General features: G+C 56.0%; 1 protein-coding gene across 4 annotated transcripts in view; it reads right to left on the minus strand.

Moving 5' to 3' along the window:
• Nucleotides 1–21064, minus strand: part of ADCYAP1R1 (ADCYAP receptor type I) — a 54206-nt gene extending 33142 nt beyond the window's left edge. Inside the window, exons 1-3 of one of the 4 annotated variants that reach the window (XM_033088542.1) lie at nucleotides 20496–21064; nucleotides 9327–9454; nucleotides 7742–7847 (exon numbers count right to left, since the gene is read on the minus strand). In XM_033088542.1, the coding sequence (XP_032944433.1) occupies nucleotides 7742–7847; nucleotides 9327–9377 (157 nt within the window). In that variant the 5' untranslated portion in view covers nucleotides 9378–9454; nucleotides 20496–21064. The remainder of the gene's footprint in view (nucleotides 1–7741; nucleotides 7848–9326; nucleotides 9455–20495) is intronic. The other 3 variants (XM_033088543.1, XM_033088541.1, XM_033088544.1) reach the window with 3 other exon arrangements.
• Nucleotides 21065–23289: the final 2225 nt, after the last annotated feature.

Genomic DNA, 23289 nt, shown 5'->3' on the forward strand with positions numbered 1-23289 from the left:
CTCACTGGGCTAAAATCAAGGTGTCAGCAGGACCGTGTTTCTTCTAGAAGCTCTAGGGGAGAATCTGTTTCTTTGTCTTTTCCAGATTCAAGAGGCTGGACACATTCCTTGCTTTGTGGCCCCTTTCTTCATCTTCAAAGCCAGTCGCCTCGCATTCCCAAATCTCTCTTCTTCCCTGACCTCCCTGCCTCCTTCTTTTACTTATAAGGACCCTTGTGATTATTCCGAATCTACCTGAATAATCCAGGATACTCTTCCCATCTTAAGGCCCTTAACTTATTCCCACCTGCCAAATCCCTTTTGCCACATACGGTGACACTTCGCAGTCTTGGGGATGAGGACGGGGGCATGTTTTGTGGGGGCAGTATTCTGCTTCCCACAGGTGCATTTTAAAACAAGGAGTCACATGATCGGATTCAATCGATTTCAAGAGCAGGAAAGCACACATGGGGACGTGTCTGTTAGGATATGGCAGCGGTCGGGGAGGACAGAAGGGCTCGATTTGGAGCCGGGGCAGCAGAGATGAAAAGGAGTTCCACGGAAGAGTCTGGAGGCAGCACTGTCAGGGCCTGGGGACAGACTGGCTGGAGACAGCGACAAATGTGCCAGGGACTATTGGTGCTCCCCTATCTCACGTGACTGAGTTCTCGCCAACGGTAGATGGGGGAAGTGATGAATTAGTCTCAAGGACATGCCCAACAGGCTCCACACCCTTTTGCTTTCTCTCCTCGCTGCAGCATCCTCGGAGGCCAGAGGGTGGCAGTGCTCCGAGATGAATGGAGCCTGGATCTCTGAATGACCATGTGGAGACCATCTCCACCTCCCGTCTCTGGTGACCACCCTGGCCTGGGACACGTGCAAGCACTAAATGTCATCGTGCTAAGTCTCTGACATGAGAAGCTTTGTCTGTTATGGCAGCACAGTCTACGCTGCCTGGCTAATGCAGTGAAGGGGAGACAGGCACGTAGGATGGCATCTGCGCTCTGGCTTGACTGTCTGGATGGCTGGATGCATGGATGCATGAGCCATTCGTCACAGCGGGCAGGACTGATATGTTAAGATATGTTAAGACTCACCTCCAGACTCTCCTACATGGAACTGCTTTTCATCTCTGCTGCCAAGGCTCCAAATTGAGCCCTTCCGCCCTCCCCTGACCTCTGCCAAACAGTGGGGGGAGTTACCCAAGCGAGAACTCAAGAGTTTAGTCTGGGATATGTTTCGTTTGAGACAGGGCAAAGAGCCGAGAGGAGCTAGATATCAAATAGGCAGTTTGATAAAAGCGCGGAGTCCACAGGAGAAGTGAGAACTGGAGAAAGATAATGGGGAGTGGTCAGCCCAGGAAGTCCATGTAGCGCCGTGCACCTGGGTGACATGTCTAGTGAGAAGGCGTCGATCGGAGAAGAAAAGAGAAGAGGGCCTGGCCCCAACAGAAGGAGGAATGCCAACATCAGAAGAGGAGCTGGCAAAGAAGACTGAAGAGGGGAGTCCAGAAACACAAGGAAAACCGAGAGAGGTTCGTGGCACAGCAGCCAGGAACACAGGCCTCAAGGGGGAGATGTCAAGTGCATCCGGCACTGCTGAGAGGTTGAAAAAGTTCCCCTCCTCTTCCTCTCCTGGCAGAGGAGATCAGAAATCCCTGGGAGAACGCTCCACTTGGACACCCCAATCCCCCCATTCCCTTCTGGTTGTACCCCAATTCTACACTGCGTCTGCCTGTGCCCTCCTGGCTCAACCTGTCCCACCAAAAGCCTCCGTGGAACGTGGTCAGAGGAATTCAGGCACGGGGGGGATTCCTGGTTAGGGGGAGAAGGCTATGCTCCCACTAAGACACTGCACAAAGCAGCCCTGGAGAGGCAGCACCTTGTAACAACAGGAGGGGGAAAGACCACTTGGGCAGGCTGAACAGACAGAACGCAAGAGCCATTAGCCTCGACTGGAACAAAATAAGGAGCTAATCTCAGGTTGTCATAGTGATGATTTTGTGCAGTTCCACTCGGTGTTCAAAACCCACAGTGAGACCGGGGCACTGAGGGGAATCAGACAAAGACGCAGCTCTCCCTTTCGAAAGCCACCCGAGGAGGCCGGGTACTGTTAGAACAGACCCCTCGTGTTAGCATACAATTCAAGGGTAAAACATGATCCAATTTACTGAAATTTGCTTTACAGCCAATGTTTCTGATTTGTGAAACGAGGGCGAGCTGTGAGCTCCGTGGGGGGCAGGGGGGCTCACTTTGCGGCCCTCCCCTCAGAGGTCAGTGGTTCTCCAAGTGTGGACCCCAGACCAGGAATACCACTAGGAACTTGTCAGAAATGCAGATGACCCGGCCCCAGCCAGACCCACTGAGTCAGAAACCCAGGGGCTGGGCCCAGCAATCTATGCCTTAACACGCCTTTGGGAAGTTCAAATGCAGGTTCAAGTCAGATTTGGGGTGCAAGGCCCTCAGAGTGAGCGTCCCTGCACCCCACTCCTTGCCCATGCTGGGTGCTGGTTCAGTCTCAGCAGACACGCAGATAAGAAGCTGATCTCGCTCCAAGGATGGGGAGCCTGAGCCCAGCCCTGCAGTGGTTCCCCTCTTCCAGGCCTTTCCTGTGTTGGTGAGGGTGGAGGTGGGGCCTGGGATGAGGCCCTGTGCACCCTGGACAGGCCTCGGAGGCTGGGTCAGAATAGCAATGAGCAGGCTTCCTCATCTTCCTTACAAGCCAAGGCGGCTACAGGCCTCCCTCCCTCTTCCATCTTCTCCAGAGTCTTCCCAAGGAGGACCACACCGAACCAGCCCTTCATAAATGCAGGGAAGGCCTCCAGGCTGGTGGAAGTCCACAGCCTGCAAAGAGGAGATGCTGGCTGGACGCACCCTGGGCAGGCAGGCCACCTGGACTGAGCAGAGAGAAAAAACGGCCCGCCCAGCAGGCGGTGCCTGTGATTTGCAAGGGCCTGGGGACCCTCAGGAGTGGAGACTCAGGTTCCCACGCGCAGGAGTCTTTTCCTTCTCTCTGACACAAGCGCGCTTGTGCACAAAGGCTAGCCCCCACTGGGGTGGCAGACCTGGGTCCTGTCCCAGAGCTGGCTCGGCCCTCCGTGTGTCCCGTGACAGAGTTGGACTCGGTGCTGTCTCAAATCCCATTTAGGATTCAGGAGTTTGGAATGAGGGACCAAACCATTAATATTTCTCCTCAACAGCGGTCGCAATAAACATCCTTAAAACATGCCAAGGGCGTTGCAGACAAAACTACCCAGTCAGAAAGCTTGCTCCACTCTCCACTGCCTTACCCATATTTTCTGCCCCCAACTCCTGCCTGCTCAGCTCCTGTGCCTCTGCTTCTTGGCTTCCACTCTGAAAGCCATGACACCCATCACCATTCGATGCTCCCTGAGGGGTGGAGGTCCCAACACCAGTGAGGGACAAGGATCTGAAAGGTACAGGTGCCTTCCCGGGAGCCCCGACCGTCCCCCAACCACAGGCCGTGGACACACCTCATCTCTAACAGCTCAGCGTCCTCATTCCAACGCACTCACTTTATTCACGTTAAAGGATCACAGGAGATATACAAAATGTATATAAATACCTAAAAATATATAAAAGCTTTGCTGGGAGCTCACACTCGCAGTCATTGGAACAAATTTTCTTTTTTCATTCTCCAGTGTGTTCCAGGGCCATTGGCTGACCTATGGCTAGTGTTCTGTGCGCAGTGTGTGTGCTTGGGGACAGAAGGGGAAGGGGAGGTGCAGAGAAGGGGTGCAGCAGGAGGGCTGGCCACTCTCCACGCACCTCAAGCACAGATTACTAACAGAACGCACAACTGCTGATCCTTTGTTACACTCCAGTTTGACTCTTGGCTCCCAGCCTGGTTTACCTGCGCCCTGTGGGCTGCTCTCTGGCTGGAGATAGCACAGGCTCCCCAGGGGAAGCTCTTCTCCAGCCAGACCAGTGGTTCTCAAACCTGGATACACTTTAGAATCATCTGGAGGCTTTTACCGCGTACCCTCAACAGCGCTGACCTTGTTTGTCAGGGCAGGGCATCCGTAATGCCCCCAGGAGCCCTAATGCTCTACTCAGCACAATGAGATGGACCAAGCATGTTTAACCTGAACTCAAGGATGCCCCAAGGACCTGCCGAGGCTTCTCTCAGGCCCTAGCAAACCTCGCCTGGCAGCTGGCAGCATGGCCAACTCTCTCCCAGAACTTCAGCACTGGAAAGGTGCCCAGAGGCCACCTGCTCTGAAGTCCCCTTGAAAAGGTACTGCCCAGCCTCTGGCCTCATCCCTCTGTGTGTCACGTGACAGTGCTGGACTCAGTGGAAAGCCCCTGCAGACCACGGGCCTGAAGCAAGCAGAGCTGGACACTCCTTGGCCTCCTGTCGCCCTGCCCCTCTCCTTCCGCTGTGTTGGAGCTGGGGCCTGGGTGACCCGGCCAAGCGGGTCACAGCCTCACGCTCTCCTGGCCCTTAGACACACAAACACTTTTTGGCACTTGCATAGCCAAGCAAAGTGCAGGCCTCTGGGGGCACATTTAGGGCCCTCCTTCCCAACTCCTCTCTCCAGCCTCATTTCAACTTCCTCTGCCATATGACCTTTCACTCTTCCAGAAAGCCTTTCCAGCCTGTTCCAAACTGCACTTGAGGCTCAGAGTGGGTCATCTTCTAAGGCCGTGCATCCCAGTGGTCGAGGGCACAGACCACCTGAATACAAGTTCCACCTCTGCCTCTTGCTGCACTGTCTTTAAGCAAGGTACATAACCTCCTCGTGCCTCAGTTTTCTCACCTGTAAAATGGGTAATAATAGAGCCTACCCCCTAGGTTTCTGCAGTACGAGGAAAAAGCACTAGTCAGTGCCTGGCGCGTGGTAAGTCTGTGTAAGTGCTGGCTATTCACATGATCTGTTTCACACCCTCATTGTAACAGCAGAGGTTCTGAGGCACAGAGCAGGAAAGGGCCAAGGAGATGGTGGCCTAGCTGGGCCCACAGTCTCATCTTCCTTTCCACTTGATAGCTGCCTTTTGACTCTGCTTAACTAGGTCTCAGCTCTTTCCTGTAAAGCCACACCCTATGACACAAAGTGGAGGCAAAGCGAGAGGCGGGGGAACCTCTCTTTGGGTAGACCACGGGAGGGTGCAGCCTCCTCTCTGCTCTGAGCACTCAGGGTTAAAGGACGACTATTCTCTTGCCTCCAGAAGACTCCATGCGGTCTTCCATGCTGAGCTTGAATACCGCTTCCTCCTTGAAGCCCTCCCTGATCTCACTACCTACACTCAACCTGCCCAACAGGAAGGGCTTTTCCCCTTCACTGGATTCCACAGCACCAGCTCCACCTCTCCCCACTGGCACTAGTCTCTGAATTGCAATCAGGACTATGAGAGTGCAAACCTCTCTTTCTGTAGATTCCTACCTGCGGCCTTGCCCTCACTTCACCTGGGCCAGACACCTAAAATTCCAGCTTGTCACTTGAGTTGAATGAGCGAGTTTAAGGGGGAAGAGATAAATGAGTGAGTGAGTGAGTGAGCGAGTGAGTGAGTATGAGTGGCTGGGTGAGTGAATTTATTCCATAGGCTTGGGGTTCCTCACCCAAGTTCAGGTTTGGCAGGGAATGGGGGGATGCCCTGTGGTTGGCCCTGACTCACAGGGCACCTGAGGATGGGCTCGAGGGGGACCAGGTAGGGTGCTGGGGGACACTGGAGGGATACCAGCCCAGTGGAAACCACCCACTGGTATCCCCTCCTACCTCCAACTCCAGTGGAGATGAATCTGGAACACGGATACCTACTCCTGGGCCCTCAGCCATACCTGCTCTCTGGCCCACCCCACCCGCTCCAACTCAGGGTTACAAATACAGGGAGTTACTCACTCCCCTCCCCCGCACCTCTTGCTGCTGTGGTTCCCTCAGCCTAATATTTTCCCCATCCATCCATCCCTCAGCTCTCACCTGCTGTCAAGTGCCTCCTCATCCCTAAGGCTAAGCTCCGGGATTCTGAGCCCAGCTTCTCATCAGAATCGCCTGGGGAGTCTCTAAAATTCATAGTGACTATGACGGACTGAGGCCCTGCTGTAACTGGTTTGGACTGTAGCATGAGGACATTTTTCTGGCGATCCTGATGTGCAGCCAGGTTTGAGAACCAAGGATCTGGTTGAAATACCAGCTTCTCCCTGAATCTCCCAGAACTCCTTTCTTCCTCTCTTGAGCATGCCTGGGGGTGAGCCCCCCCTCCCAGCACTGGCCTGCCCCCTGCTAGGAGGCTTCCATCCTCACCTCTGTCTCGCTCACTGGTCTGCCAAGACACGCCTGGGGGCACGTGCCTTCCTGTGCTCTCCGAGCCCCGGGCTCCATGAACGACCGTGCAATGAACCCCACCTCTCATCTCTACTCTTCCCTCCTCCATGCTTCTTATTGCCCAACCCCAAATGCATCTGCCACCTGTGATGCAGGCACAGTGGCCCTGGGCTGGGAGGCAGGACACCTGGGTTCCAGGCCCACTTCGGGCCTCCACTTTCCCATCCCGTAAGCAAGAACCTTGTACCACACATTGTTTTGGTTTCCTGCAACTGGTCGCCCATCTGGGCCCCCTGCCTCAGTTTCCCTGGCTTGTATGGCCTAGAATCCACTTTCAGCCTCAGTTAGGGCTGAGCCAGAGCTCGGCTGGAGGAAAAGGCCAGCATGGCAAGGAGCAGCTCCATTACCAGTTAATGTTCATTGACTGGCCGGGAAGCTTGGCCCGGAGGGACCGTTACACATAACTGGGCTGCAGATGAATCAAGTATTTAAACAGATGGTGCTCAGAAGAGCTCCCTGTGCACGAGGAGGGTCTGGAGGGAAAAGAGGATTCCTCAAGTCTGGGCAGACAGCCCCACCCCCTAGCTACAAAGGCATAAGTGAAGCTGGCACGGCCTCCAGAGATGCCCCCACGCCCAAATCCCCAACTTCCCACACAGACCCTCTCCCTGGCCCCACTGGGGGTCAGGAAGCCAAGGTTACCTTTCCCTGTGGGCCTCAGTGTCCCATCTGCACAATGGGGGAGTTAGGAGAAGGGGGTTACACATGACCCCTGGTTCTCGGCTAGAGGCCACGTCACTCCCTTGGGACATTTGGAAACGCAGCGAGACGTTTTGGGTTGTCATTGGGATCAGGGGTGTTATGAGCACCTGAGGAGGAGAGCTAAGGCTGCTTACTGGCCTGCACTGCTTGGTCCCCTCCAGCTCAAGGAGGCAGCCCCCCTCCCCATGCTAACAGCAGCCCCTAAAGAAGCACTGCAGCAGAGGACTTCGGACTGGGCTTCCCGTGGCTGTCAAGGCGTTCTCTGGCTTCTGGTGGAGTGAGCAGAGGAGGAGGGAAAGGACCCCACACCTCCTGCCTTGAGTTGACCAGGTACCCTCCAGCTTGAGCACTGGCAACAGCTGTGTCCCTGCTGCCACCAGACCCAGGCGGCCTGCCAACGAGCTCTCTGACAGCCACTGGCTGGCCCAGATGCCAGTTCTATCCCAGCTCCCACGGGATCGAAGGGGGCCACATCCAGTCACACATACCAGCCCCTTCCAGGGTGAGGCACCCAGGGCAGGCTGTCCCCAGGAGGGCACCCCCAGTGTCACTGCTCAGAGCAGATCCAGGACTCCATCTCCCCAAAGGACTTTCTGAAGGACCCCGGGAGCAGTACCCTCCATCGTTCTCTACCAGGAGGCTGGGGGCTGGGACACCAGTTCTAAAGGCTGGCCTGATACGCTGGGTATGCCACGTCCTCCTCACCACCCTGCTCACCTGGGGAGGAGTCGTTCAAGCCCATCAGGTCATTTGCCCTCTGGATCTTCTCCAGACACGTGGCTTGCTCCTTCTTGAAGATGCAGTCGGAGTGCATGGCGGGGATCTGCGGGGGACACGGGAAGCAGGGGATGGACACGGTGGGAGGGAGCAGGGACATTCAGCTATAAGAGCGGCTCCCTAAGCCGCAGAGGTGGGGGTGGGGCAGAAGCAGGAAAAGGATGGTGACAGAGGGTCTTCAGGGCCCGCAGGCACCTCACATCTCTTTGTCTTAGATACCATTAGGGCTCTTCCTCAACTCAAGTTGTGGCCTTGGGGGAACCCAACCCCTCCTGGGTCTTAGTTTCCATGTCTTATAAAAATAACAGCAAATATATATATAGCACTTTCCTATGTGCATGCATTATTCTGTCATATATATATATATAAGTACAAAACAGGTACTATTTTTACCGTTTCTCATTGTATAGATATGAAATTTAAGCACAGAGATGTTAAGTAACTGGTTCAAAGTCACACAGCTTAGTAGACTGTACAACCAAGTTTCGAACCCAGTCAGTCTGTCTCCAGAGACGACAAAGCTACTATTGCACTTTAGGGGAGCAAGCAGAGGGTGGGAGAGAGGAGGGGCTGAGAGAGCTCATCCTCTCTCTCCTCTGGGGGCTCAGGAGGTAGGTGCACCCCCAGGAGGTAGGTGCACCCCCAGGATGTACCCTAGGTAGGTACATTCAGTGGGCCCACCAGCCGCTGTCATTTGCTCTTGCCCCCTTCTACCAGAGAAAACTGAGGCTCAGAGAACTTAAGAAACTCCCACCCAAGGTCTCACAGCCAGTTAGTGGCAGATACTGGATTCAAGTATCCGCAGGACCAAATAATTTCAAAGCCCACGAATTATCATGACAGCTGCATCCCAATGCTGTCACTCACTCAAAATTTCATGGCAGGAATTGTTCTCTAAGGGGATGTGGGCAAGTTGCGGCAGGCATAGGCCATCTGGGCTGCCAAGGGCAGTGTTCAGGGATCCAGTCCAGCCCGGACTGTTCACAGACGCGCAGGCAGCTTCCAGGGATGGGCCTGTGCACGGTCCCACAGTACGGCAGGGCAGAGGCCGGACACACATCCAGGGCTCTTACGACAGCTGCATCCACTGCTGGTCTGAATTCCCAGCTTGAAGGGCAGGGGCCGCTCACCCTGCTTGCTCCGGGAGAGACACGAGCAGAGAGTGGGCTTCTGAGCTCTAACGTGGCAGAGACTGTGGGCTGGGGCCTGGGATCAGAAGAGCCTTCTGCAGCCCTGATCAGGGCCCCTGCATACAGTTGAGCAGGTTGTGTACTGCACAACTCTAAAGAGTGCCACACATGTCACCATCGTAATAGATTTGTAAACTGGGTAACAATTTCTGGTCAAATCAATGGAGGAACTTGAAGAAGGGGCACCCTTTCTAATTCTAAGATGCTGGCAGAGATATCAGCCAAGTGAACTGAGCTTGACTAAGGGCACACAAAAGACACAGGTGCTCTGGGCGGGGGCTCAGGTGAGCCTGGGGCTGCAGCTGGTCATGGAGGGGAGAGTCCTGGGTCCTTACCATGGGCAGCAGGAGAGCTACCAGGGCAGCCTGCACGACGACGCTGGCCATGATGCTTCTCAGCCCGGAAGGAGGCTCCGGCCAGCACTGCTCACCTCCCACTCAGAGCAGCCCCACGGTGTCAGGGGCTAGAGAGAAAGACAAGGCATGAATCCTGCGGGTCCAGGGGCGGGGGGGGGGGGCAGGGACAGCCTGCCCTTCCTCCTGACCCCTCCCGCACCTGCAGCAAGGCTCTCAGCCTCCAAGGCGAGCCACGCCGTGCTCTGGTCCATGCTGTTCTGGATTCTTCTGCCCCACACACATCTGCTGAGCACCTACTCGGTGCTAAGCACAGGGGATACAGTGGGGAGCACACTGGCTCAGGCCCCCCTCGGACCCCTGGGATGGTCTGCATGGCTTTCTCCCCAAATCTCTCTCCACAGTGACAGAGTTTTAGCTGTCACACGTGTGCCCACCTGGAGAGGGCATTTCCCGGCACCGCTTGCTCTCAGGTGAGGGCGTGTGAGGAAGCTCCCACCTATGGAAGGAGGGTGGCAGTGAAGTGGGCAACTTCCGCACCACGTGTCCGTAAGGCATGGACACTCGCCACTTCTGGTCCTGCGGCCTCCCAAATGCCAGGCCCGACCTGGCTTGGACAGTGCAGCAAGGAGCACACCTGAGGTGTGGGGAGCAACACTCGGAAAGGACACAGGATGCCCGAGGGAGCTCACGGGGCCGGGCCGCCGCGTGAGAAAGAACCACATTTCTCACTTGCTCACTCAGAGAGGGCCGCTGTGTTTCAGCTGCGCAGCCTGGTCCTCTAACAAACTCAGATCCTCTCACCCTGCCTCAGCCCACTGGGCCACCAGGACCAAACCTTTACCTCCGCGACAGACAAGTAGCTGCTGAAGAGTGTGCCGGGGCCTCGGAGGGAGCGGCGGGAGCTCCAAGAGGGGAGGTCCTCGAGGACCAGCAATAGTGGGGATGACAGGAGGGGGGTCAGGGAGGGGACCATGGGACCACATCCCCAGGGGAAGCGTCTGGTCCGCTTCTAACACTCCTCACTAACGCACATTTCCCTCAATCCCACAGTTCCATATCTGGGTCTCTGTCCCAGAGAAATAACGAAAAGAAGCATATGTAAGGATATTCACTGCAGCATCATTTAAAATGGCATCAACAGCAAAAACAAAAACAAAAAAAAAAATAGGGCAACAAAGCATCAGGCAGGCACCTTTAGTGGGCCCTGGCATAGCTGCACCATGGAATACTACACAGTAACTTTTAAATTATTTTTATTACTATTCAGTGGTTTAAAAGACTGAGCAGGCCCATGTCAGGGCCCCCACTAAGCCATAGGCACCGGGTTCAGGAGGCCAGGGGGCTGCACCCGGACCACTGGTCCTCGCACACCTGCACCAGTGGGCAGAGCAGCCGTTACCTGGGGGCCTTTGTGCCCAGGCTCTCTCTCCACCCACACCTCCCTCCCTCTCTCCTTGCCTCTCCAAACTTCCCTGGGCTTCTCTAAGCTCAATTGGGTGACAAAAAAGCACCCAAAAAGGCAAAAGAAAACCAGCCACAGGAAGGCTTAATGCAAGGAGCCCCATCTTACCCACCTGCCATTCTCTCTGCTCAGGGCCCATTCAGAGATGCTGATAGAGGCCTCAGGTATCTCTGAGAGAAGTCCTGGGAAGCCCAGGCGGCCAGGGGATGCGGGCTCAGCCTCTCCTGAGGTTCAGGAAGGACTGTGCAAGCTGGGGAAGCCCTGGCCCCAGCACCTGAGGGCACCGGCTGTGCCGGACACTCAGGCTTTGGTCTCTGCCCCTCCTCCCAGGGTCCTCCACACCCCTGGAGGTCACAGGCTGCCTCTGGCATTACCTGGCCCTGGGGCTCACTCACTTCCACTCTCCCTGGGGAGTCTGAGCTCCTGTCTGACCTGCCTGGCTGGGACAGAGGAATGCCTGCCCACCTCTCTCAGCCGCAGAAGGCCTCCGAGAGCTGGAGCTCACTCTCCCACATACAGGACAACGTCAGGCCAGAGGCTGGTGAGAGGTGAAGACAGGGAGGCCGCCACCCAGGACACTGCCAGGGGCCAGCAGCACCTCCATCAGCCCCTCTGGCACAGGTGCCAGCAGCCTCAGCCAGCATCCTGGGCCTGGGCTCTGGGCCACAATCTAGACCCTTTGCTTCTGGGGGTCAGTTTTCTACAGGGAGAGGAAGGGGATTCCTCTCAGCTCCCTCCTTGGCCCACCTCAGGGCCACATCAGGCACAGATACTCCGGACAGGAGCCAGAGGTGGGCAATGAGGGCACGGCCTGTGTCTCCAAGTGGACACACAGTGCTCCTTCCTAAGGACTGTCACCCTTGTACTCCCAGCAAGGTGCCAGAAACCTCAGCCAGCCACTGCTTCTGTCTTTTGGGGGAGACCTCTGCCCTGGGACACGGGGCAAGCAAGCTTCCTGGAGGAGGACGCCTAGGAAAAGGGACGAACACTCAGATGAAGTCAGAGCTCCCTGCTCTCAGCTACATCCTGAGATGGCAACAGCACTCCCTACCCCTCCTTCAGGACTGGGCTTCCCCAAATGAAGCCTCACTGCCTCCTCCCCTTGACCCTGGTTCCAAGACCTGTTGCGCTTATCAGCCCGGCGCTTAACTTGAGCTGCCCTCAGAACCACGGAGGGGCATTTGAAAATACCGCTGCCCAACTGAGTCGGCCTGTCTGGGGCTGGGACCCAGGCCTCGTGGTGTGTAAAGCTCTCCAGGTAAGTCTCACGTAGAGCGGGGTCATGAAGCTTGTTTAACCTTTCTTAGAACCAAGAGAGCTGGCCCAGGAGCGCCACTGCCTTCCACAGCTCTGGGTGCTACAGAGGGCAAGTCGGTGGCTGCGGGCGAGCAGAGAAGGAGTTTCTGTTTTAAGGGAAGGCTGATTTCTCTCTCTCTCTCTCTCTCTCTCTCTCTCACACACACACACACACACACACACACACACACACACACACAGAAACAGGTCCACAGAGAAGAGCATAAAGACATGTCAACCCCACAGAGACAAATTAGACACATTAATCCCCAGGGCACCCACTTGAAGGTATTGATACAAACAGCCACGTGTGGAATACACAAAGGGAGAGATTCCTTCAGGAGCTGACAGTGTCTCTCCCTCTCTCTCCCTCTCCCTGTTCTTCTCCCTCTCCCTCTCCCTCTCTTCCTCCCTCTCTCTCTTTTTCTCTCTCTCCCTCCCTCGTTCCCTCCCTCCTTCTCAGCAATGCAGAAGCAGCTCACAGAACAGAGAACAAAGATGTTTGCAGCCGCAATCACACCGCAGTTTATATATTCAGGTGTGTTGATCAGATTACTGATCCACACATAATCCCCGTCACACACATTCCTTGTGCAAAGGCACTCAGCTACACAGAGGCGATTCGATCTATTTGGCATCGGATGCAGGCGCAGGTGCTCACACAGACATACGTGCAGGCACACGTGCACGCGTGCGCACACACGCTCACATGAGGATGTTCACCCCTGCTCGCCGGAAGGACAGCTCTGCAGCCACAGCTGCACTGGATTGACACCACGCTGTAGCGGCGGCCCCTGCCCAGCCAGGCCCCAGCTCTCTGCTTTGTCACCAAGCTGCTTAGCAATGTGGCGAGCCAGAAGAGAGGTGTGGTCCCAGCCCAGGGGCAGGGTGGAGGCGTTGGGTTGCTCTCAACACCAGCCTCCCATGGAGCCAGACCCGGAATTGCAGATTCTCATGCTTGCCTTCCCTTTATTGTGAGACATCATTGATATACAACAGTATATTAGTGTCGCGCATGCAACATAGTGGTTCAATGTTTGTACATATGGCAGAACGATCACCACAGCAAGTCTGGTTAACATCCATCACCACTCATAGGTACAATTTTTTTTTTCTTGTGATGAGAACTTTTAAGATATCTTCTCTTTGTCCACTGCTGTCCTCACTTGTTCACTCTCCCCGCCCTACAGTCCACCTCTGCCCAACTTGACACAGACACACCAGCGAGTTAGAATCTGGGAGCCCCCAGGCCCTGGCCTTCCCACTCTCCTACCTGAGCTGGGGACCTCAGGGATCACCTCCTGCCCTACAGGGCGGTGATCTCCTGAGGCCCTCCTGGCACCTTCCTGGACAGCACTCCGAGTTTACAGTCTTAGGCCACCAGCTCCAAATCTGGTACTGCTCTGGGCCACAGGCATGGTTCCTCTGGCCCCTGGGAGGCGCACCTGGGTCTGCCCCCCACCCCCCAGCCCTGTCAGCCGCTGCCCCTCCTCCTCATCCTGCCTGCCTCCGTCCTCTGGACTCCCCAAGCTGCCAGTGACTGCCTCACAGGACAGGGTCTGGCCACTGCCACCTGGCGTTAGATGCTCCCCTCCCTAAGGATGGACCCTGGGCACTTTTAGCCCAGCCACCCACGTGGCTCAGGATAACCCGGTCACCAACATTCCCAGGCTGTCTCGGATCCAGGCTCTGCTGGGCAAACGGCTTTTGCAACTGATCTGAGGACAATTAAACTCTATCTTCTGACATTTATCGTGATGCACTTGGGACCATTTTGCTAGAGCTGTTAGCCTTGGGGCCTCAAGCAAACCACTGAGCTCTTCCGTGCTTCAAATTGCTTATCTGTAAAATGGGAACAATAGTAATATCTATCTCTCAGACATTATTGTGACGCATCAACAAATTTATATAAGTAAACTATAGGGGACCTCATATAGCCTGGCTCCCAGTGAGGGATGTACGTGTGCTCTCTACTAGTATAATCTTACCACTTGTGCTCAGGTTTGTGCACCATCTTGCTGTCACCTCTATTCCCATAGCCTTGTGTCCCATTCAAAATGGGAACGGCAGGCCAGCTGCACGTTTCTTTGCTAATGACTAACGTTTATTAAACAGTATGTGTCAGGCAGTCTTCCAAGCAATAAATATGCATTAACTCATTTCACCTGCCCAAACCTAGGAAGTAGTGCCAAGCATTATCCTCATTCTATAGCTGAGGTGATTGAGGCACAGAGAGACTAAGCAACTTCCCCAACATCACACAGCAAATATGTGGTAGAGCTGGGAAGTGAACCCAAGCCTCCCGGCTCCATAGGCTCTGCCAGCCTCTGTTCTTAGTGAAAGGAAGATCAGCTCAGAACCCACTGGGACCCCATTAGTGATCCCTCCCATACCCTTGGGGACTGGTCAGGCCTTCCTTCTGCTACCCCCTGCCCGTATTTCTACATCTGAAGTACTCTCCTTAGGAAGAGCAAATTATAACACAGCATGTCAGACCCGAAATGGACTTGAAAGGCCCTGTAGTACTGAGCTAGCTGTGGGGAAACTGAGACTATAGCGGGGCGACACCTCCCAAGTTCACACCGTGGAGAGTCCCGGACCCCTGCCTGGCAGGAATGGATGTGTGACAGATACCTGGACTGCAGTGGAGTCTGCTCCCCCTTGCAGACCCAGGAGGGCCTGCCCTCCTCAGCCCCATCAGCCCACGGACCGACCGGGAGCAGGAACTGACAGGTGCAGCCTTGTGCTCCGATGAGCCACTGCGCCAGGCACACAGGAAACCGGCGTCATCAGTCAGCACACGGGAGCCAGCGGTGACTCACCGGGCTCCCGACTTTCCGCATGGAGTGGGAGGGGATCCAGGGACCCTCCAACCATCCCCCCTGCCCCCCACCCTGCAGGACCCTTTGTGCAGCTCCCCGGCAGAGGATGGCTCAGATCCCGGGATGGGGCGCTCACCCCTTTCCAGCAGCTGACCCAGGCCCCCTGGGGAGAAGCTCTGATGTCTTTCCACCACGTACCACCAGGCCATCCTTTGCCTCAGGGAAGCCCTGACAGCGACAGCGACAGCGGGGCGTCAGCGCCTCACCCTCTCTTTCCCTTGAGCCACACAGCCCTGGGTCCCTCTCCTGCCCTCATGGGGCTGAAGCCGGCTGAGCCATGTCCTAGTGGACCCTTCCAGCTGCTCAGCCTCCCTCCCCATCACCGAGCAGTGCCCAGCCTGGACACCAGACAGACGAGACCCAGGAGAAGTGGATCACTGGCCTCCCTTGCTCTCCCCCTGCTCCCTTTACTGATAAAACCTGAGCACCGCCACCCTGCCATTCCTCCTCTCCCTCCCAGTGCAGGGGGCCAGGGAGTGAAGGCTGAGGGATGCAACACTGCCCTCCAACCCCAGTGCACCCCTAAAAGGGAGGGAATTGCCCTTGCTTCTGGGAAGGAAAAGGACATCTCCAAAACCTCTTCCCTGCTCAATCAAGTCAGAGCGGAGGAAAGGCAGGGCCCAACACCGGGTGATGGGCGTCCTGACAACCGCAGAAAGTTTGGTGTTCAAACCTTCCCCTTTCAGAGCATGGATACTGGGGCCCTCTGTACCCCAGTGACAGAAGCCAGGTCCCTGGAAGGCGCCATGATCTCTCTCAAGCCCGGCGTGTTACACATGGGGAATCCGGACTCAGGGCAGGGAAGGGCTGAGTAGAACACACACGTGCACATTTAGTACTGTTACCCATTTCACTGGCGAGGGCTGGAGGCCCCAGGATACCAGGAGTCTTTCCCAAGCTCAAGTGGCAAAGCCCTTCCACACTGGATCGTCCAGGCATATCTCCTGTCCTACAGGAGGTCAGGGAGTTATCTGCCAGGGAGAGCTTCCTGGGCCAGGCAAGAGGAAGAGGGGAGAAGAGAGGAAAGGAGGAAGCGGAAGACAAAAGAAAGGGAAGAGAGAAAGGTGGGAAGGGAAAGGATAGAAGGCGGGAGGAATTGTGGAACGAGAGGGCAGAGGCAGGGGGAGAGGAAGCTAGGAGCAGACACTTGTTCGTGGATGTTTACGGAGCATGAACCGGCAGGGAGTGTGGCTCAGGGAAAGCTGGCCTGAGGGCACCCCTCCATCTGCCTGACCCTTGGTAATCAGCAGTCCCTTCTGAATGGGTGGGAGCCCCTGGAAGGGAGGGCCAGCTCTGAAGCATCCAGCTCCTGGCACAGGCAGGACACATGGTGGGGGCCCAGAAAACAGTAAGAGTGCCTGCTGGATGGGTTTGGGAAGGTGACTTAGAGGTGTGGAGGGGCACAGCAAGATATCAGGACGTGGGGCTGCACAAGAAAGTGGAGGGCTGGCTGCAGATGCCAGGACACTGCGGCGCTTCCATGGGGCAGAACTGGGAGCGTGGGAGAGTGTTAAACAGCGGAGTGAAGTGGTAAGCTTCCTGTTTAGAGACTAATCCTCAGAAGGCAGGGGGTCTCAGTGGAAGGTTCAAGTGCAGGCCAAAATGCAAACTGAGGCCATTTTCTGGATTCAGGATCCGGATGGGACCTGGGTGGGGAAGAGCACCTGGCATGCAAAGTCGGGGACAGAATCCAGAGACTTGGGAAAATGGGAGAGGAAAGTGTCCCTGGTCCTCCAAGGAAAGGCAGGAAGGAAATGGGAGGAGGGAACAGGAGGGATAGGAAGAAACCAAAGGCAGGACCTGGCTTCCCGCACAGCCTTATCAGAAGCTGGGACACTCGGAGGTGCCTACAAAGGAGCTATATAGTCTTTATCTCAGTCAACCCTCTGCTGTGCCCATTTGTCAGAGGGGAAAGGTAAGGACAATTAATGCCATGCATGGAGCTGGGATGAGTGTCTAGGTGCTTCTCAAAACCAAGCCGACCTCTTACTACCACCTCCAGGAAGCCCACTTTGGCTGCACCTGCTTCCACTAGATCCCAATCTCCTCTGCAAACCACCAGCCACAGACAGAGTCCCTCAATCCTTCCCGGGCTGCTTCAGGTTTCACCCTGCTCATTGGGAGTTTCACGTCTCGTCTGAAAACAAGGAGCATGTCCAGTTTTCCCCATAGAAACCCTCCTGGTGGAGGTGGGTACAGCCCTGGGCAGAGAAGGTGAATGGGAAAAGGGGCTCGAGACCTATGTGTGAGCTCCCGTGATGTGATGTCATTTTATGTTCCGTCATGAGCGTGGTCTCCAGGTGTCTGCTTAGAGTGGGAGATTTATCAGGTGGACACAAGGTGGGCCCGTGTGGGGTGGGATGGGGTGCTGAGTCCAGGAGGGCAGCCTCTCTTGGCACTGACCCATTAAACAGCAGGGCACGCTGAGTTCCAGGCGAGTGGAGGGCAGCATCTGAAGCCCCCTAGAGCAGCTCGGCTCTCAGCACTCAGGCCCTCCCTTCTACCACCTCTTCAACCACTTCTTTACTCTCCCCTTACAGCCAAGTCTTGGCAAACACTTCTGGCTGAGCAGATCCAGCCTGTCACCTATTTTTGTACAGCCAGTGTGCCAAGAATGGTTTTTTACATTTTTAAATGGTCAGAAAAAAACTAAAAGACTCATATTTCATGACGCATGAAAATTATATGAAATTCAAATACCAGTGTCCGTAAATAAAGTGTATCAGCACATACCAGGCCTGTTCGTTTCCGTATCGTCCGTGGTTGCTTTTACGCTACAACAGCAGAATTGAGTAGCTGCGACAATGTGTGGCTGGCAAAGCCTAAAATATCGACGATCTGGTCCTTTACGGAAACATTGCCAATCCTCATTCTAGGCTCATGCAGTCCATGCACTTTCCACTCAATTCCACATGCATCTGGACTTTCATTCATAAGGACTCTGTGACCTTCCTTGGGCAACCTTCGGAGTCCCCAGGTATGTCCAGATCTGTATAAGGGTGTGTGTCCCAATGTCCGTTTGTCTTTCAGCGATTGCATGTTTTACCACAGTTCTCTGGCAGGTGTCATTGGAAGCCTACATGCCTGCCCAGCTGTGTGTCACTCCCTCTTTGTGTGTCACTGTGGGGGTGGCTGTCACCGTGTGCCTCTGACGGCATCCAGAGCTCAGCACAAACACGTCGCAGCTGAGGAGTTGCCAGCCTGCGTGTTGCCAGGCAGCTGGACCACTAGGCCCAGTCATTCAGACCCTGGACTCTGATTTCTCTGTTCAAAGGTGGCCGAGGCTTCCAGGGCCTCTAGCCCTCCCGGCATAGAAAGCCCTTCACACAGCCGAAGTCTGGGGCATGGGACCTCTGCTCCCATCCCTCTGTGACAAGAAACCCATTACCCAGGTGTCAGCTCCATGCTGAGTGGCTTTCGGAGAAGGAAGGCCTTCATGGCACTGAGCTGAGCTCATGCTCTGCCTTTGGCACACCTTGGTTCTACCCTCCAGAAGACAGCAAAAAGTGTCTTCTACTTCACCAGTGCCAGTCCTTGGTCAATGAAACCTTCCTCCCTGGGAGGCCAGAAACCTGGGACACTCAACCCGAGGCCACGTCCCCAGGAAGAAAGCCACCTTGTGGCCTTAGCGCCTATCTTTCTGAGCCTCTTTGTTGCATATACTGATCTGTAAACACCCAGTTTGTGTGTTTGTTTATTCAACATAAATTCAGGGAGTGTCCCAAAGTAGGAGGATGGCAGAAAGCGTTCTGAAGCTTTCTGCAATCAACCCCCTGCCAGCATGAACCTTACACAAAACAGAACCGTTAGCCTGATTAGTCCTTAGAAGGCAGGAAAAGGTTCTTCTACAGGCTTCTCAGGGCACCTGCCCTCGTGCACGGGGGCAAACAGACTCTCGGGTCTTGTCCCAGACACAGAAGCACGAATGAACTGACCATGGAGGGGGAGGGAAGGGACCCGCCGTCTCCCTGGTCACCCTACACACACTTGTTGATGGATTGGTTGGAAGATCTGGCCCAGGGCCTGGCCAGTGTGTTCTGTCTCTAATTTGTACGTTCACATTTCGGCTTGTGTCCAGACTGGCGCCTCTGCTTGCCCTCCCCAAGGTCAATGGAGAGCAGTAGCCCCAGATTCAGCTTGGAAGTGTGGACTCTGCCAACCCAACCCCACCTGCATCCAGCACCGAACTCCGATTGGGGTTTCCTGGGAAAATCTAGATGCCACTGCTACCCACCACCTCAAGTCTGATAAATAGTTTTTCATCCTCTTCCAAAGCCCATCCTGACCTTCAGGATGTTTGTCTGCCTCTGCCCAACAATTCCAAGGCAAGTTGCCCTCCATCAACTGTGTGTAGCCCCTCCCATCCCCAGCTCTACCCCACACAGGGCTGCCCACAGTGAAAGCCAATGCTTGTCAGTTTATTTTGTTTTGTTTCTGTGGGGTTTTTTAGAAGGGGTGGCTTTGTGGACCACTGTGAGGCTGGGGCAGTTAAGGAAGGGGAACTGACACACTTGCACTGAAAACACAGAAATGGTCTGGAGAATTATCAGGACTCTACCACCCTCCCCCAGCATCTTCTAAAAGGTGCCTGAGCTCCTTCCAAAGGTGTGAGCCCCCTCCCCAGCTCCATGTGAAATGCAATCAGCTTCTGGCCCAGCTCCCTCCTGAGCGTCTAGCTCCAACCACTGGCGCCCTGGCTCCTTCTGACTCCCTAAGCTGCCAAACTCCCGCCAGGATGTGGCCCCCTCAGTCAGCTGTCGCAGGAGCCTGTGCCTTTAAGGCACCTGGCAGGGGTCTCCGGCGTGCCCACCTCAGTCCCACAGGCAGGTGTCTTCTCCCACAAGCCCGAGGAGGGCGTTTCCTCGCAGGACTACCAAAGCCATCCAGACCCCAGCCCTTCCACGCTGCAGGGGAAATTGAGAGACGCTGCTCCTTGGAACAATCCCAAATGTGTCACTATAGGGGGGCATTCTACGCCGCCCCTACCCCACACCCTATGGAGCACAAGGCCTGCTCACCCCTCAGACACCCTGAACACTGCGGTACCAGCCCCCAGGGACCCTCCAGCGTCACCTTCCCAATTCGCGTAGGCGCTTCCATCTGCCTTAGGAGTAGGGAGACAGGTCCCTATGGATCGTCGCTATGGGTCTCCCCCCAGCCGTAGCGCCTTCCCAGCCCCTGGTCCTCCCTTCCGGCACCAGAAGGGGTGCGACGTAGCTAGGCCAACCCCACCCCCTAAGGGCTGCAGGGGTCGATCGCCCCGGACATTTGGTGAGAAAGGATGTCAGACTGTCGCGCGGAAAGGGAGCAGCTGTGGGAGGGGGCTTCATTTCGGATTCGGAGGATGGCCCGTAGCAGCCCTGGCCCGCTCTTCGTCGGTGGATGGCGCGGCTTGTGGACATCGCAGAGCTGGAGGAGAGGGTCTGCAGTCCCCAAGGGGCAAAGGTTCTGGAGTCTGGAGAGGACAGACCTGGCGGGGAGGGACAGGGGCTGCGGGGTGGCCCTTACCTGCTCCCGGAGGGGCCTCGTCGCGGGGCTTCGGGCTGCAGGTCGGTCTGAGCAGACTCGGCGGGGATGGCGCGCGGTGGCGAGTCTGCACCCCTCGCCGCGGGTGGATGAAGAGCGCGTGTGCCCAGGAGCGCGCACCGAGCCCGGGTCTCTGCGTCCGTTTGTCCGCCGGCAGTTGGTGGCCGTGGGTCCCTGCACCGCGGCGTGTGAGTGTGCGCACGCAAGATCCGCGCTCGCCTAGAGCCACGGCTGTCAGTCACGCCCGGGGCCGAGCGCGCGCCGCGTCCCCCGCCTGCCCTCGCCCTCCCCCGGTCCAGCGCCCGCCCAGCCGGGTCTGCCCTGCGGAGAGGCGGCGCCGCCTCTGCGAAGAGGCCAGGCCTGGGGCTGGAGGGAGGCGACAGACCACCACCTCCACCACCCCCAACTCACCCGCAACCCCCTGCACTTCACAGGCCGGGGGGTGGGGTGCAGGCCAATGAGCGCCCGGGGGAGGAGTTAGGCCGGGGGTGTCGGTAGAGGGGAGCCGACCAGCCCGCTGCTTTCGCCTTGCCGGGAGGCAGACACCAGCAGAAACTGCAGCGCCCACCTGGGAAGCAAGTCTGCGGAGGCGACCACCCCTCCCCACCTATGTCTCCTGGCTTCGGGGCTCCCAGTCGGGCCTTCCCCGGGGCTCAACGCTCTCCTTTCGACCCTCCCCCAAGATACCCAGAGCGCGAAAGCCCTGTTCTTTCTCCTTCCCACATCCTCACGATTCTGTCTCTGTCTGTCAGAGCCTGTTTCTCCTGCTCCGCGAAGCCTTCCTTACCGGGCAAGTCCTACACTCTCTTTGGGGCTTCTTTACCCCCAAAGTCCTGGCCGGGGAAGCTCAGCCAGCTTTGGGGTGCCTGCCTGGATGTCTTCAAATGTGATCTCCTGGAGAACACCTCTATGCCCAGAAATGGGGTGGGGGCATCCAAGGGAGCCTACAGCAACTTAAAATGACACTGCTCCAGAGTCAGACTTTCTGGGCTCCAGACCCCACAGATGACTTGAGTTCTCCCAGCCTCAGCTTCTCCACCTGTCTTGACAGCAGCATTAAGTAAAAATGCTACAAACACCCCACAGTAGCTTTTCACTGATTTTATTTCTTCACTGATGAATACATGACTATAGCTACTCGCATTGTGATCCTGCTGAACCTGCTCCTAGTACAGATGAATTAACTGAGGCTTCCTGACAGGGGTCAGACAGGTCAAGGTCATGGACCCAGTCCATGGTGGAGCCATGTCTGAGCACCCACTCCCAGGCAAAGCACGTGCCCTCTGTGCACCCCACCGGCCATCCCGCAGCAGCCACCTGCCCCTGGTCACCTCTATGACATCAGCATCCCAAGAGGTGCCTCCACATCTGCCTCCACTGTTCTACAGCCAGGCTCTGCCCTTCCCTGCTCACTTCAGTTATTGTCCAGCCTCCGCTGTGGGTCCAAATCTTGGGTGTGGCCACCTAGTTGAGGAAGCCTCAAAGAAGAGGAGGGACGAGAAAGAGACTTGAGCCTCTCCTTGGGGATTCCAGTCCAACTGAGGAGAAGAGGACTGCAAGACAGAGCGGGAGACCATAATGGAAACTTAAAGACGTCTCTGAGGCCCCAGAAAGAAATGAGGACTTTCCGAGGTCCACACAGCGAGTTGATAGTCTCCTGTTACTGAACAGTGAGCACTGGCCCCACAGGGATACCACACTGTGAGTCTACATGACTCACATTCCTTTCAATCCAGGAAAGCTTCCTGGAAGAGAAGAACAGCAATCCTCTATCATAAAAGAGTGAGACCCCTCTGAAGAGGTGTCATTCTAGAGTCAGACAGACAGACAGACAGGACTTCCCTGGGGACCCAGCTACACCCCCTCCTAGCTTGTTGCCCTAACCCCTGGGAGCCTGCTTCCTTCATCTGCCTCCAACCGGGAAGTTGTGAAGATCAAATGAGATGCTGTTTGTGAAAGTGCGCTGTAAACTGTGAAATGTTATTAGAGGGAAGGAAAAGCTGTCAGGAGCCTCGCCTCAGAGTCAGGAGGGAAGCAGGGAGTGAGGGACATTGGCGGCCCAGGAGTGTAAGGAAGGGGGGCAGGCCAGCTTCCCCTGGAAAAGCCTATGACCAGGCCCCTACAGGAGGTCCCCTGGGCTCTGAGGTTTTACATTCAGTTCCAGGTTTATTTCCTTTTCCATATTCTGAGTTCTCCAGGTCCCACTCTGGGTTCTGGAGCCCCTGTTCTCTGCCCCAGATGTGTGTCATGCTGTGGGCAGTGAGCAGGATGGCCTGGTACACAACTTGGACGCACCTTCTTCTCTGCCTGGGCAACAGCCGGCCAGGGGAGGATCCCAGCTATGCTCGGCTCCCTTTGTTTTGAGGCCCCTGGCCAGAGAGTGGGCCTCTAGCTGACCACAGCCAGGGGACAGTCAGGGCTCCAGGTACCACTGTGCAATTTGTGCCCCACTCAAAGGGACTTGGCCAAGGGGCAAGTGGGATTAGAAATCCAGCTCCAGCTCTGCCCACTGCCAGGCATGCAGAGTCTACCCAAAGGGAGCACTTTTCCTAGTTAGTCTGGAGGGGGAAACTCTCTGATCTCCACAAGGTGCTAGCAGTCCTGGCAGGTGGATCAGATGTGAGCTCCACCTCTAGCAGTGGCCTGGGGGACGCATGGGAATGAACATCAGAGCTGGGATCCAAGGGTTTGTCCAGTCGCCTCCTCTGTGAATGAAATGCGAGTCCAGAACGGTCACAAGACTAGGGCAAGGACATAGGGGTAACTTGTTTATCAG

The sequence above is a fragment of the Rhinolophus ferrumequinum genome, chromosome 20 (assembly GCF_004115265.2).
Source record: "Rhinolophus ferrumequinum isolate MPI-CBG mRhiFer1 chromosome 20, mRhiFer1_v1.p, whole genome shotgun sequence".
NCBI lineage: Eukaryota > Metazoa > Chordata > Mammalia > Chiroptera > Rhinolophidae > Rhinolophus > Rhinolophus ferrumequinum.